Source organism: Bombina bombina, chromosome 3 (assembly GCF_027579735.1).
Source record: "Bombina bombina isolate aBomBom1 chromosome 3, aBomBom1.pri, whole genome shotgun sequence".
Taxonomy (NCBI): domain Eukaryota; kingdom Metazoa; phylum Chordata; class Amphibia; order Anura; family Bombinatoridae; genus Bombina; species Bombina bombina.
In genome coordinates, this window is record NC_069501.1 from 79,032,714 (window position 1) to 79,046,681 (window position 13,968).

The 13,968-nt window shown below is 45.5% G+C and overlaps 1 protein-coding gene across 3 annotated transcripts in view; it reads left to right on the forward strand.

Annotated features, from left to right (window-relative positions):
• Nucleotides 1-13,968, forward strand: part of GTPBP8 (GTP binding protein 8 (putative)) — a 56,113-nt gene that overhangs the window by 21,373 nt on the left and 20,772 nt on the right. For all 3 annotated transcript variants that reach the window (XM_053705887.1, XM_053705888.1, XM_053705889.1), the window contains exon 5: nucleotides 8,393-8,492. In XM_053705887.1, the coding sequence (XP_053561862.1) occupies nucleotides 8,393-8,492 (100 nt within the window). The remainder of the gene's footprint in view (nucleotides 1-8,392; nucleotides 8,493-13,968) is intronic.

The window sequence follows — 13,968 nt, forward strand, 5'->3', positions numbered from 1 at the left end:
ATATGTCACTGTCTGACACACAAGTGCCTAGTGCAGCACAAACCTACATATGTCACTGTGTCACACACCTGTGCCTAGTGCAGCACAAACCTACATATGTCACTGTCTGACACACCTGTGCCTAGTGCAGCACAAACCTACATATGTCACTGTCTGACACACATGTGCCTAGTGCAGCACAAACCTACATATGTCACTGTCACACACCTGTGCCTAGTGCAGCACAAACCTACATATGTCACTGTGTCACACACCTGTGCCTTGTGCAGCACAAACCTACATATGTCACTGTCTGACACACACCTGTGCCTAGTGCAGCACAAACCTACATATGTCACTGTCTGACACACCTGTGCCTAGTGCAGCACAAAGATACATATGTCACTGTCTGACACACCTGTGCCTAGTGCAGCACAAACCTACATATGTCACTGTCTGACACACATGTGCCTAGTGCAGCACAAACCTACATATGTCACTGTCTGACACACATGTGCCTAGTGCAGCACAAACCTACATATGTCACTGTCTGACACACCTGTGCCTAGTGCAGCACAAACCTACATATGTCACTGTCTGACACACCTGTGCCTAGTGCAGCACAAACCTACATATGTCACTGTGTCACACACCTGTGCCTAGTGCAGCACAAACCTACATATGTCACTGTGTGACACACCTGTGCCTAGTGCAGCACAAACCTACTTATGTCACTGTCACACACCTGTGCCTAGTGCAGCACAAACCTACATATGTCACTGTGTCACACACACCTGTGCCTAGCGCAGCACAAACCTACATATGTCACTGTCTGACACACCTGTGCCTAGTGCAGCACAAACCTACATATGTCACTGTCTGACACACCTGTGCCTAGTGCAGAACAAACCTACATATGTCACTGTGTCACACAACTGTGCCTAGTGCAGCACAAACCTACATATGTCACTGTCTGACACACAAGTGCCTAGTGCAGCACAAACCTACATATGTCACTGTGTCACACACCTGTGCCTAGTGCAGCACAAACCTACATATGTCACTGTCTGACACACACCTGTGCCTAGTGCAGCACTAACCTACATATGTCACTGTCTGACACACCTGTGCCTAGTGCAGCACAAACCTACATATGTCACTGTGTCACACACCTGTGCCTAGTGCAGCACAAACCTACATATGTCACTGTCACACACCTGTGCCTAGTGCAGCACAAACCTACATATGTCACTGTCTGACACACCTGTGCCTAGTGCAGCACAAACCTACATATGTCACTGTCTGACACACACCTGTGCCTAGTGCAGCACAAACCTACATATGTCACTGTCTGACACACATGTGCCTAGTGCAGCACAAACCTACATATGTCACTGTCTGACACACACCTGTGCCTAGTGCAGCACAAACCTACATATGTCACTGTCTGACACACCTGTGCCTAGTGCAGCACAAACCTACATATGTCACTGTGTCACACACCTGTGCCTAGCGCAGCACAAACCTACATATGTCACTGTCTTACACACCTGTGCCTAGTGCAGCACAAACCTACATATGTCACTGTCTGACACACCTGTGCCTAGTGCAGCACAAACCTACATATGTCACTGTCTGACACACCTGTGCCTAGTGCAGCACAAACCTACATATGTCACTGTCTGACACACCTGTGCCTAGTGCAGCACAAACCTACATATGTCACTGTCTTGACACACACAGTGCCTAGTGCAGCACAAACCTACATATGTCACTGTCGACATCACCTGTGCCTAGTGCAGCACAAACCTACATATGTCACTGTGTCACACACCTGTGCCTAGTGCAGCACAAACCTACATATGTCACTGTCTGACACACCTGTGCCTAGTGCAGCACAAACCTACATTTGTCACTGTCTGACACACCTGTGCCTAGTGCAGCACAAACCACATATGTCACTGTGTCACACACCCTGTGCCTAGCGCAGCACAAAACCTACATATGTCACTGTCTGACACACACCTGTGCCTAGTCGCAGCACAAACCTACATATGTCACTGTCTGACACACATGTGCCTAGTGCAGCACAAACCTACATATGTCACTGTCTGACACACACCTGTGCCTAGTGCAGCACAAACCTACATATGTCACTGTCTGACACACATGTGCCTAGTGCAGCACAAACCTACATATGTCACTGTCTGACACACACCTGTGCCTAGTGCAGCACAAACCTACATATGTCACTGTCTCACACACCTGTGCCTAGTGCAGCACAAACCTACATATGTCACTGTCTGACACACCTGTGCCTAGTGCAGCACAAACCTACATATGTCACTGTCTGACACACCTGTGCCTAGTGCAGCACAAACCTACATATGTCACTGTCTGACACCACCTGTGCCTAGTGCAGCACAAACCTACATATGTCACTGTCTGACACACATGTGCCTAGTGCAGCACAAACCTACAAATGTCACTGTCTGACACACATGTGCCTAGTGCAGCACAAACCTACATATGTCACTGTGTCACACACCTGTGCCTAGTGCAGCACAAACCTACATATGTCACTGTGTCACCACACCTGTGCCTAGTGCAGCACAAACCTACATATGTCACTGTTTACACACCTGTGCCTAGTGCAGCACAAACCTACATATGTCACTGTCTGACACACCTGTGCCTAGTGCAGCACAAACCTACATATGTCACTGTCTGACACACCTGTGCCTAGTGCAGCACAAACCTACATATGTCACTGTCTGTCACACACCTGTGCCTAGTGCAGCACAAACCTACATATGTCACTGTCTGACACACACCTGTGCCTAGCGCAGCACAAACCTACATATGTCACTGTCTGACACACCTGTGCCTAGTGCAGCACAAACCTACATATGTCACTGTCTGACACACCTGTGCCTAGTGCAGCACAAACCTACATATGTCACTGTCTGACACACCTGTGCCTAGTGCAGCACAAACCTACATATTTCACTGTCTGACACACACCTGTGCCTAGTGCAGCACAAACCTACAAATGTCACTGTCTGACACACATGTGCCTAGTGCAGCACAAACCTACATATGTCACTGTCTGACACACCTGTGCCTAGTGCAGCACAAACCTACATATGTCACTGTCTGACACACCTGTGCCTAGTGCAGCACAAACCTACATATGTCACTGTCTGACACACCTGTGCCTAGTGCAGCACAAACCTACATATGTCACTGTGTCACACACACCTGTGCCTAGTGCAGCACAAACCTACATATGTCACTGTCTGACACACCTGTGCCTAGTGCAGCACAAACCTACATATGTCACTGTGTCACACACACCTGTGCCTAGTGCAGCACAAACCTACAAATGTCACTGTCTGACACACATGTGCCTAGTGCAGCACAAACCTACATATGTCACTGTCTGACACACCTGTGCCTAGTGCAGCACAAACCTACATATGTCACTGTCTGACACACCTGTGCCTAGTGCAGCACAAACCTACATATGTCACTGTCTGACACACCTGTGCCTAGTGCAGCACAAACCTACATATGTCACTGTGTCACACACACCTGTGCCTAGTGCAGCACAAACCTACATATGTCACTGTCTGACACACCTGTGCCTAGTGCAGCACAAACCTACATATGTCACTGTGTCACACACACCTGTGCCTAGTGCAGCACAAACCTACATATGTCACTGTCTGACACACCTGTGCCTAGTGCAGCACAAACCTACATATGTCACTGTCTGACACACCTGTGCCTAGTGCAGCACAAAGATACATATGTCACTGTCTGACACACACCTGTGCCTAGTGCAGCACAAACCTACATATGTCACTGTCTGACACACCTGTGCCTAGTGCAGCACAAACCTACATATGTCACTGTCTGACACACCTGTGCCTAGTGCAGCACAAACCTACATATTTCACTGTCTGACACACACCTGTGCCTAGTGCAGCACAAACCTACATATGTCACTGTCTGACACACATGTGCCTAGTGCAGCACAAACCTACATATGTCACTGTGTCACACACCTGTGCCTAGTGCAGCACAAACCTACATATGTCACTGTGTCACACACCTGTGCCTAGTGCAGCACAAACCTACATATGTCACTGTCTTACACACCTGTGCCTATTGCAGCACAAACCTACATATGTCACTGTCTGACACACCTGTGCCTAGTGCAGCACAAACCTGCATATGTCACTGTCTGACACACCTGTGCCTAGTGCAGCACAAACCTACATATGTCACTGTCTGACACACCTGTGCCTAGTGCAGCACAAACCTACAAATGTCACTGTCTGACACACACCTGTGCCTAGTGCAGCACAAACCTACATATGTCACTGTCTGACACACCTGTGCCTAGTGCAGCACAAACCTACATATGTCACTGTGTCACACACACCTGTGCCTAGTGCAGCACAAACCTACATATGTCACTGTCTGACACACACCCTTGCCTAGTGCAGCACAAACCTACATATGTCACTTTGTCACACACACCTGTGCCTAGTGCAGCACAAACCTACATATGTCACTGTCTGACACACCTGTGCCTAGTGCAGTACAAACCTACATATGTCACTGTGTCACACACACCTGTGCCTAGTGCAGCACAAACCTACATATGTCACTGTCTGACACACACCTGTGCCTAGTGCAGCACAAACCTACAAATGTCACTGTCTGACACACCTGTGCCTAGTGCAGCACAAACCTACATATGTCACTGTCTGACACACCTGTGCCTAGTGCAGCACAAACCTACATATGTCACTGTGTCACACACCTGTGCCTAGTGCAGCACAAACCTACATATGTCACTGCCTGACACACATGTGCCTAGTGCAGCACAAACCTACATATGTCACTGTCTGACACACCTGTGCCTAGTGCAGCACAAACCTACATATGTCACTGTCTGACACACATGTGCCTAGTGCAGCACAAACCTACATATGTCACTGTCTGACACACACCTGTGCCTAGTGCAGCACAAACCTACAAATGTCACTGTCTGACACACCTGTGCCTAGTGCAGCACAAACCTACATATGTCACTGTCTGACACACCTGTGCCTAGTGCAGCACAAACCTACATATGTCACTGTCTGACACACATGTGCCTAGTGCAGCACAAACCTACATATGTCACTGTCTGACACACCTGTGCCTAGTGCAGCACAAACCTACATATGTTACTGTCTGACACACACCTGTGCCTAGTGCAGCACAAACCTACATATGTCACTGTCTGACACACACATGTGCCTAGTGCAGCACAAACCTACATATGTCACTGTCTGACACACCTGTGCCTAGTGCAGCACAAACCTACAAATGTCACTGTCTGACACACCTGTGCCTAGTGCAGCACAAACCTACATATGTCACTGTCTGACACACATGTGCCTAGTGCAGCACAAACCTACATATGTCACTGTCTGACACACATGTGCCTAGTGCAGCACAAACCTACATATGTCACTGTCACACACCTGTGCCTAGTGCAGCACAAACCTACATATGTCACTGTGTCACACACCTGTGCCTAGTGCAGCACAAACCTACATATGTCACTGTGTCACACACCTGTGCCTAGTGCAGCACAAACCTACATATGTCACTGTCTGACACACCTGTGCCTAGTGCAGCACAAACCTACATTTGTCACTGTCTGACACACCTGTGCCTAGCGCAGCACAAACCTACATATGTCACTGTCTGACACACACCTGTGCCTAGCGCAGCACAAACCTACATATGTCACTGTCTGACACACACCTGTGCCTAGTGCAGCACAAACCTACATATGTCACTGTCTGACACACACCTGTGCCTAGTGCAGCACAAACCTACATATGTCACTGTCTGACACACCTGTGCCTAGTGCAGCACAAACCTACATATGTCACTGTCTGACACACCTGTGCCTAGTGCAGCACAAACCTACATATGTCACTGTCTGACACACCTGTGCCTAGTGCAGCACAAACCTACATATGTCACTGTCTGACACACATGTGCCTAGTGCAGCACAAACCTACAAATGTCACTGTCTGACACACATGTGCCTAGTGCAGCACAAAGATACATATGTCACTGTGTCACACACCTGTGCCTAGTGCAGCACAAACCTACATATGTCACTGTCACACACACCTGTGCCTAGTGCAGCACAAACCTACATATATCACTGTCTGACACACCTGTGCCTAGTGCAGCACAAACCTACATATGTCACTGTCTGACACACACCTGTGCCTAGTGCAGCACAAACCTACATATGTCACTGTCTGACACACCTGTGCCTAGCGCAGCACAAACCTACATATGTCACTGTGTCACACACCTGTGCCTAGCGCAGCACAAACCTACATATGTCACTGTGTCACACACACCTGTGCCTAGTGCAGCACAAACCTACATATGTCACTGTCTGACACACACCTGTGCCTAGTGCAGCACAAACCTACATATGTCACTGTCTGACACACACCTGTGCCTAGTGCAGCACAAACCTACATATGTCACTGTCTGACACACACCTGTGCCTAGTGCAGCACAAACCTACATATGTCACTGTGTCACACACCTGTGCCTAGTGCAGCACAAACCTACATATGTCACTGTCTGACACACCTGTGCCTAGTGCAGCACAAACCTACATATGTCACTGTCTGACACACCTGTGCCTAGTGCAGCACAAACCTACATATTTCACTGTCTGACACACACCTGTGCCTAGTGCAGCACAAACCTACATATGTCACTGTCTGACACACATGTGCCTAGTGCAGTACAAACCTACATATGTCACTGTGTCACACACCTGTGCCTAGTGCAGCACAAACCTACATATGTCACTGTGTCACACACCTGTGCCTAGTGCAGCACAAACCTACATATGTCACTGTCTTACACACCTGTGCCTATTGCAGCACAAACCTACATATGTCACTGTCTGACACACCTGTGCCTAGTGCAGCACAAACCTACATATGTCACTGTCTGACACACCTGTGCCTAGCGCAGCACAAACCTATATATGTCACTGTCTGACACACCTGTGCCTAGTGCAGCACAAACCTACATATGTCACTGTCTGACACACCTGTGCCTAGTGCAGCACAAACCTACATATGTCACTGTCTGACACACCTGTGCCTAGTGCAGCACAAACCTACATATTTCACTGTCTGACACACACCTGTGCCTAGTGCAGCACAAACCTACATATGTCACTGTCTGACACACATGTGCCTAGTGCAGCACAAACCTACATATGTCACTGTGTCACACACCTGTGCCTAGTGCAGCACAAACCTACATATGTCACTGTGTCACACACCTGTGCCTAGTGCAGCACAAACCTACATATGTCACTGTCTTACACACCTGTGCCTATTGCAGCACAAACCTACATATGTCACTGTCTGACACACCTGTGCCTAGTGCAGCACAAACCTACATATGTCACTGTCTGACACACCTGTGCCTAGTGCAGCACAAACCTACAAATGTCACTGTCTGACACACACCTGTGCCTAGTGCAGCACAAACCTACATATGTCACTGTCTGACACACCTGTGCCTAGTGCAGCACAAACCTACATATGTCACTGTGTCACACACACCTGTGCCTAGTGCAGCACAAACCTACATATGTCACTGTCTGACACACCTGTGCCTAGTGCAGCACAAACCTACATATGTCACTGTCTGACACACACCCTTGCCTAGTGCAGCACAAACCTACATATGTCACTGTGTCACACACACCTGTGCCTAGTGCAGCACAAACCTACATATGTCACTGTCTGACACACATGTGCCTAGTGCAGCACAAACCTACATATGTCACTGTCTGACACACATGTGCCTAGTGCAGCACAAACCTACATATGTCACTGTCTGACACACCTGTGCCTAGTGCAGCACTAACCTACATATGTCACTGTCTGACACACCTGTGCCTAGTGCAGCACAAACCTACATATGTCACTGTGTCACACACCTGTGCCTAGTGCAGCACAAACCTACATATGTCACTGTCTGACACACATGTGCCTAGTGCAGCACAAACCTACATCTGTCACTGTCTGACACACCTGTGCCTAGTGCAGCACAAACCTACATATGTCACTGTCTGACACACCTGTGCCTAGTGCAGCACAAACCTACATATGTCACTGTGTCACACACCTGTGCCTAGTGCAGCACAAACCTACATATGTCACTGACACATGTGCTTTCTCACTAAGCATAGAGACTATTTCTCCCTCAGAATCAAGCCAATTTGAATGAGAAGTATGTTCTGCTTTATTGTTCTCTAATGTGTTAAACTGTTTGTCTTCTCTCATATCAGTTTGAAAAGGACATTTATCTTGTTGGATAGTTCAATTGGATTTCAAAAAGCAGATTTAATTGCTGTGGAGATGTGCGAGGAATTCGGGATCCCTTATGTTGTAAGTAAAAAAAATTATTTCAAGTTTTCATCCTTTATTTTTACCATGTATTACTATTAATATTAATAATAATAATGCATAGTTATATTAAGTTTTTGTATAGAATGTAATACAGAGAAAGCAGCTCATGTGACTGTAAACATTTCTTTCTTTCCTATGGCATGTAAAGTCCACGATTCATTCCAATAACTACTGGGATATTCAACTCCTGGCCAGCAGGAGGAGGCAAAGAGCACCCCAGCAGAGCTGTTAAGTGTCACTTCCCTTACCTATAATCTCCAGTCATTCTCTTTGCCTCTGTCAAGGGAGGATGTGCGAAGATGGTGTTTGAAAAGTGTTAATCTTTTTATGGATACTTTTCCCTGCAAGAAAGAATTGGGGTCAAGCTGTGTCCATGCCAATCTCTTTAGTGAGTAATGGTGGCTTATAGCAGTTAGAAGGCTGCAAGGTGGTCTTTGCTTAACTGCTAACATTATTTCTACCCCTATATAGAAAACCAGGGTTGGTTACTCTGTTTTTTTCTTGTAACTCCAGGTCCCTGTCAGCGACCAGATGAGGCTGACACAATTGGTGCTGCAGTGACTGCTCCACAGCAGAAGACCCTGGAGGGTAAGTTCTTTAATATTGATTTCTATAAGACAAAATAACAATGAATAGGAGATAATCCGGGACCTGGTGGGACCTGCTATCCTCACGAAGGGTCACTTTTTTTCCATACATATCTTATAGTTAAGATATGTTGTGGCTGAGCAGCTCACTGGTCTAATGCCGGTGTGAGGGATATTATGCCGCTGTTTGTGCCTGTTAAGGGGTCAGTTTTCATAGTAAAACCCAGGCTGTATGGTGATTGTGTAACTTAATGAGTTATGGTCATAAGGCTCTTTTTCTATCCCTACATGATCCGATTTTATTCAGGAACACAAAAATATAAGGGTATTATTTGGGGCGGACCAGAGAAAATGTAAAATAATCTTTTATTTTATCCTCAGTAGCGTTGGGACTATTATGGTAGTAATGAGGTATAACAGAGCATCTACACTCTAGCTCCTTTTATCTATCATGTTCCTCACTTATGGAGGCGATCGCAATGCACACCTTTTTTGTCTCACTCTGCGGCGGTTTTTCAGATAATATAAGGATACCGCTGACTGGTTTAGTGAGTCTTGATTTCTGTGCATTTGTAGGCAATCGCAATTCGCGCCATTATCACAGATCAGTTAGTGCGTTCTCTTTTTAGTAGCAGCGACTCCTCAGCTAGAGAAGACGCAACTGCTAGCTATCTATCCTTCCCATGTAGGAAGTTCATATTCATTAAAGGTTGTGGCGTTTTCTTTGCCAGTATTGAGTGAGCTTTCTTGGCAGTATTAATAATTCGTGCCATTAGCTCTGACCGTTTTTTATTGTTTTGCGCCGCTATTTTTAATCTGCGCACTTCACTTCAAGCTACAGCTAAGGAGTTTCTTTTATGGAAGCTCTGGTGGGTGCTCTCATGAGAATTTAAGGTTGTAGTGTTGCTTTTGGCACTTAGATTCTGTATAATGTAGTGTTGTTCTAGATCATAGCGCTGAATACTGAGTTTATTTTTATTCAGATTCTGTGTTTTTTCTAAAACCATGTTTCTCTGTGTAGGTGTATTAGCCTGCATGATTCTCTGTAAATAAATGTGTGAGAGCTTGCAGTTTTTATTTTGCCTGGTAGGCAGTCAAATGTTTATGCACTTGTAGGCGTACCATTTAGCTTCTCAACTTTTAAGAAGTGTTTCGTTATTATCAGGGATTTCCTATTAACTGCCATCTTGTGGCTGCTTATGTTAATTTATCTGCTGCAGATATTTTTTATTTATTTTATTGAAAACAATGTCATTTAGTTATCCCTTCAGTTTATTTTGGGCCTAGCCAGATTGCATGTTTGTCATTATAGCTCAGGAATGGGAGAAACTGGGAATCCCTTTTCCCCGTCCTCTGTTTTTTGTTTTAAAAATACAAAAAAAAAAAAAAAAAAAAAGATTCCTGTTGCTGACTCGTGCGTGATTTGTGGTGCAACGTGCTTAAGGCAGAGGGCTCTATATCCTCTATAGTTAAGAGAACCTCTATCCCCCTTGAGGATAGTTCTTTTTCAAGGACTCTATGGATAAGGAATCCTACTTAACCCTTTGAGTGCTAATGACGGCTCTGAGCCATCACATAGTTTCTCACTCGTGCTAATGACGGCTCAGAGCCGTCATCAGCACTCTCCCACCTTGAGGGATTTCTGGGGGCTCCTTGCTGCTCCTACCCCGGCGATCGTGCCTGTAGAATGACAGGCATCGCCGGGGCTTCACATGATGCGCGGTGACGTCACGCGCAATTACGTGATGATGTCACCGCGCAACTTTATTTATACTTAACAATGTTAAGTATAGGAGGAGGGGGCATGCTGCTTTGAAGCCTGTATCTTAGGCATCTAAGCAGCTACAGACCCCCAAGACCCATTGTTAGAAAGGTAATCGTCTAACCTTTCCAACAGTGTAAGTCTTGGGGGTCTGTAAAAAAAAAAAAAAAAAGGTTTCAAAAATTGCAAAAATAATAATAAATTAAAAAAAATACCGTAGAGGAGATCCAGGATAGGATCAGGTCTCTCAAACTGGCTAATATTTTTATCTGTGATGTCAGCATACTGGTTGTTTGGCTGAATCTATATCAGCTTGAAGGGGCCTTCCCTATCCAGTCCTGAATCAAGTAAGAGTATACATTCTTACTGGTGGAAAGTGAATCTGGGAAAGAGATCCCTTGTACCAGTTATTCCTGTGAACAATTGTAGATTCCTTATTCATGAGGATTTTTCTGATGGATAGCAGAAAATCCATACTTTTTGCCTTTCTCTTCAGGCTTCTACCCATCCCACAGTGATCCCCTAACAAGAGACTCTCTCTCGTGGTGGATTTCTCAGGACTATCTGTATTGGGGTACATGTTTTCTGAGACTTTCCTTGGTGATTGTGACCACGGACGCCAGCCTGTTAGGTTGGCGAGCAGTTTGGGGCTCTTTAAAAGCTCAAAACCTTTAGACTCAAGAGGAGTTCGCTCTGCCAATAAACATCTTAGAGTTGAGAGCAATCTTCAATGCCTTGACAGCTTGGCCTCAACTGGTTTTGGTCCGGTTTATTATTTTCCAACCGGAATATCTTCTCAGGGGATAACATTAACCACGATGGAGGTATTTGGAGATTGTAAGCAATGAAGGAGGTGTCCCGCATTCTTCAGTGGGCGGAATCTCACGATTGTCTTCTATCTGCCATCCACTTTCCAGGGATAGACATCTGGGAAGCGGATTTTCTGTGCAGGAAGACCTTTCTTCCCGGGGAGTGGGCTCTCCATCCGAAAGGTGATCTCAAAAAATAACCCTCCTTGGAGTCTTAATCTTGTTTTTCTGTTTGAGCCGACGCATTCCGTTGATATTAAATTGCTAACTTGGAAGGTTTTGTTTCTTGTTGCTTTTTCTTCTGCTCGCAGAGTTTCAGAACTTTCGGATCTGCAGTGTGATTTCGCTTACCTTATTTGTCATGCGGATAAGGCGGTCCTTCATACCAAGCTAGGATTTCGTCCTAAGGTAGTGTCGGATCACAATATTAATAGGATATTGTTGTTCCTTCTTTTTGTCCCAATACTTCTCCTCAGAAGCTACGTCTTTTGCATAATCTAAATGTTGTGTGTGCCCAAATATTTTATCTTCAAGCTTCTAAAGATTTTAGGCAATCATCTGCCTTGTTGGTTGTTTTTTCTGGCAAGCCTAAGGATCATAAGGCCATTTCTACTTCCCTTTCTCTCTCTGGTGGAGAAGTGTTATATGGTAGCTAATGATTCAGCTGGACAACAGCCTCCTGAGAGAATTACATTTTTTAACACTAGGGCTGTCTCTTCTTCTTGGGTTTTCAAAAATAAAGCATCTGTGGAGCAAATCTCATTGCATACTTTTTCCAAATACTACAAATTTGATACTTTTGCCTCAGCTGAGGCTTCCCTTGGGGGAAAAGTTCTTCAAGAGGTGGTGCCTTCTGTTTTAGGCCCGCCTGTCTTGTTCTCCCTCCCTTTTATTCTGTGTCCTCTAGCTTGGGTATTGGTTCCCACTAGTAATTGGAATGATTCATGGATTCTCCGTGCCATAGAAAAGAAAACAAAATGTATGCTTACCTGATACATTTCTTTCTTTCCGGGCATGGAGAGTCCATGACCCGCCCTTATTTAATTTAAGACAGCAATTTTTGGTATAAACCTCAGGCACCGCTATACCCTTGTGTTCTCTTTTTTTCCCTTCGGCCGAATGACTGGGGATTATGGGTAAGGGAAGTGACACTTAACAACTCTGCTGGGGTGCTCTTTGCCTCCTCCTGCTGGCCAGTAGTTGAAAACCCCACTAGTAATTTTAATGAATTGTGGATTCTCCATGCCCGGAAAGAAAGACATTTATCAGGTAAGCATAGATTTTGTTATTTTACATTTTATATTGAAGGGAGATTAAATAATTGAATGTACATTTAAAGTATCTGTAGAATAATGTAACCATTAACCAAATCGCTTTAGAACTTACAACACTTTGCATGTTTTGTTAACATAAGGGCAGTAATAAAGTAGTTAAAACCATGGTAATCATACTTTTCTCCCTTGACTGGGGTAAATTAAGGCTATATCTGTAAATGAGTTTGTACATTGCTTTAGGCAATTGCTATAGAATGTGCATTTTCCATAATCTTGCAGCATACTTAAGTTAATGGGTGTCAGTGTTTTCTCCCTGTTGTGTTTGCCATGTGCTGCTGGCAGCCATTTTACTCACCTCTCTTCCTGACTATGGTGCATTGTGGGGGATGCTGCTCATGTCTGCACTTCCCTTTATGGCCTGACTGGTGTGCATCATCCATGTGAGACAGGATGCAGTCTCAGAATTGTGATGTCATCACTTATTATTTAAAGGGCCTCTGTTCAGTATGCTTTGCCTTTACGTTGTCTCAGACCTGTTTGTGAGAGTTCCTGTGTATTACCTGGCTGCCTGACATCCTTCCTGGTTCCTGATCCCTGGCTTGTTCCTGACTCTGCTGTTTTCCTTGTTCCTGATTCTGGCTCGTCTGACTATTCGCTTTGGCTCCTGACTCGGCTCGTCTGACTACCAATTCTGGTTTTGACTTCTGGATTGTTTTTTGACTTGTGGACTTTTTATTATTTTTTGCTATTAATAAAGGTGTGATTATTTTTGCACTTCTCGTCTCAGTCTGATTCCTGGCACCCTGACTACGCAAAGGCCATGAATCCTGATGGTGCAAATAATCCACCTTTACCTGCCATCATTTCCAGGATGGATGAACAGGATCACCGCTTGGATCAATTTGCACTAGCCCTGCAAACCCTGCTGACTCGCACTACATATTTGGACCAAAGTGTCCCGCAAGTTATGGCTGCTCCTGTTTCCGCTGCTGCACCTAGTCCTACCAGGAGCACGTCCGGTTC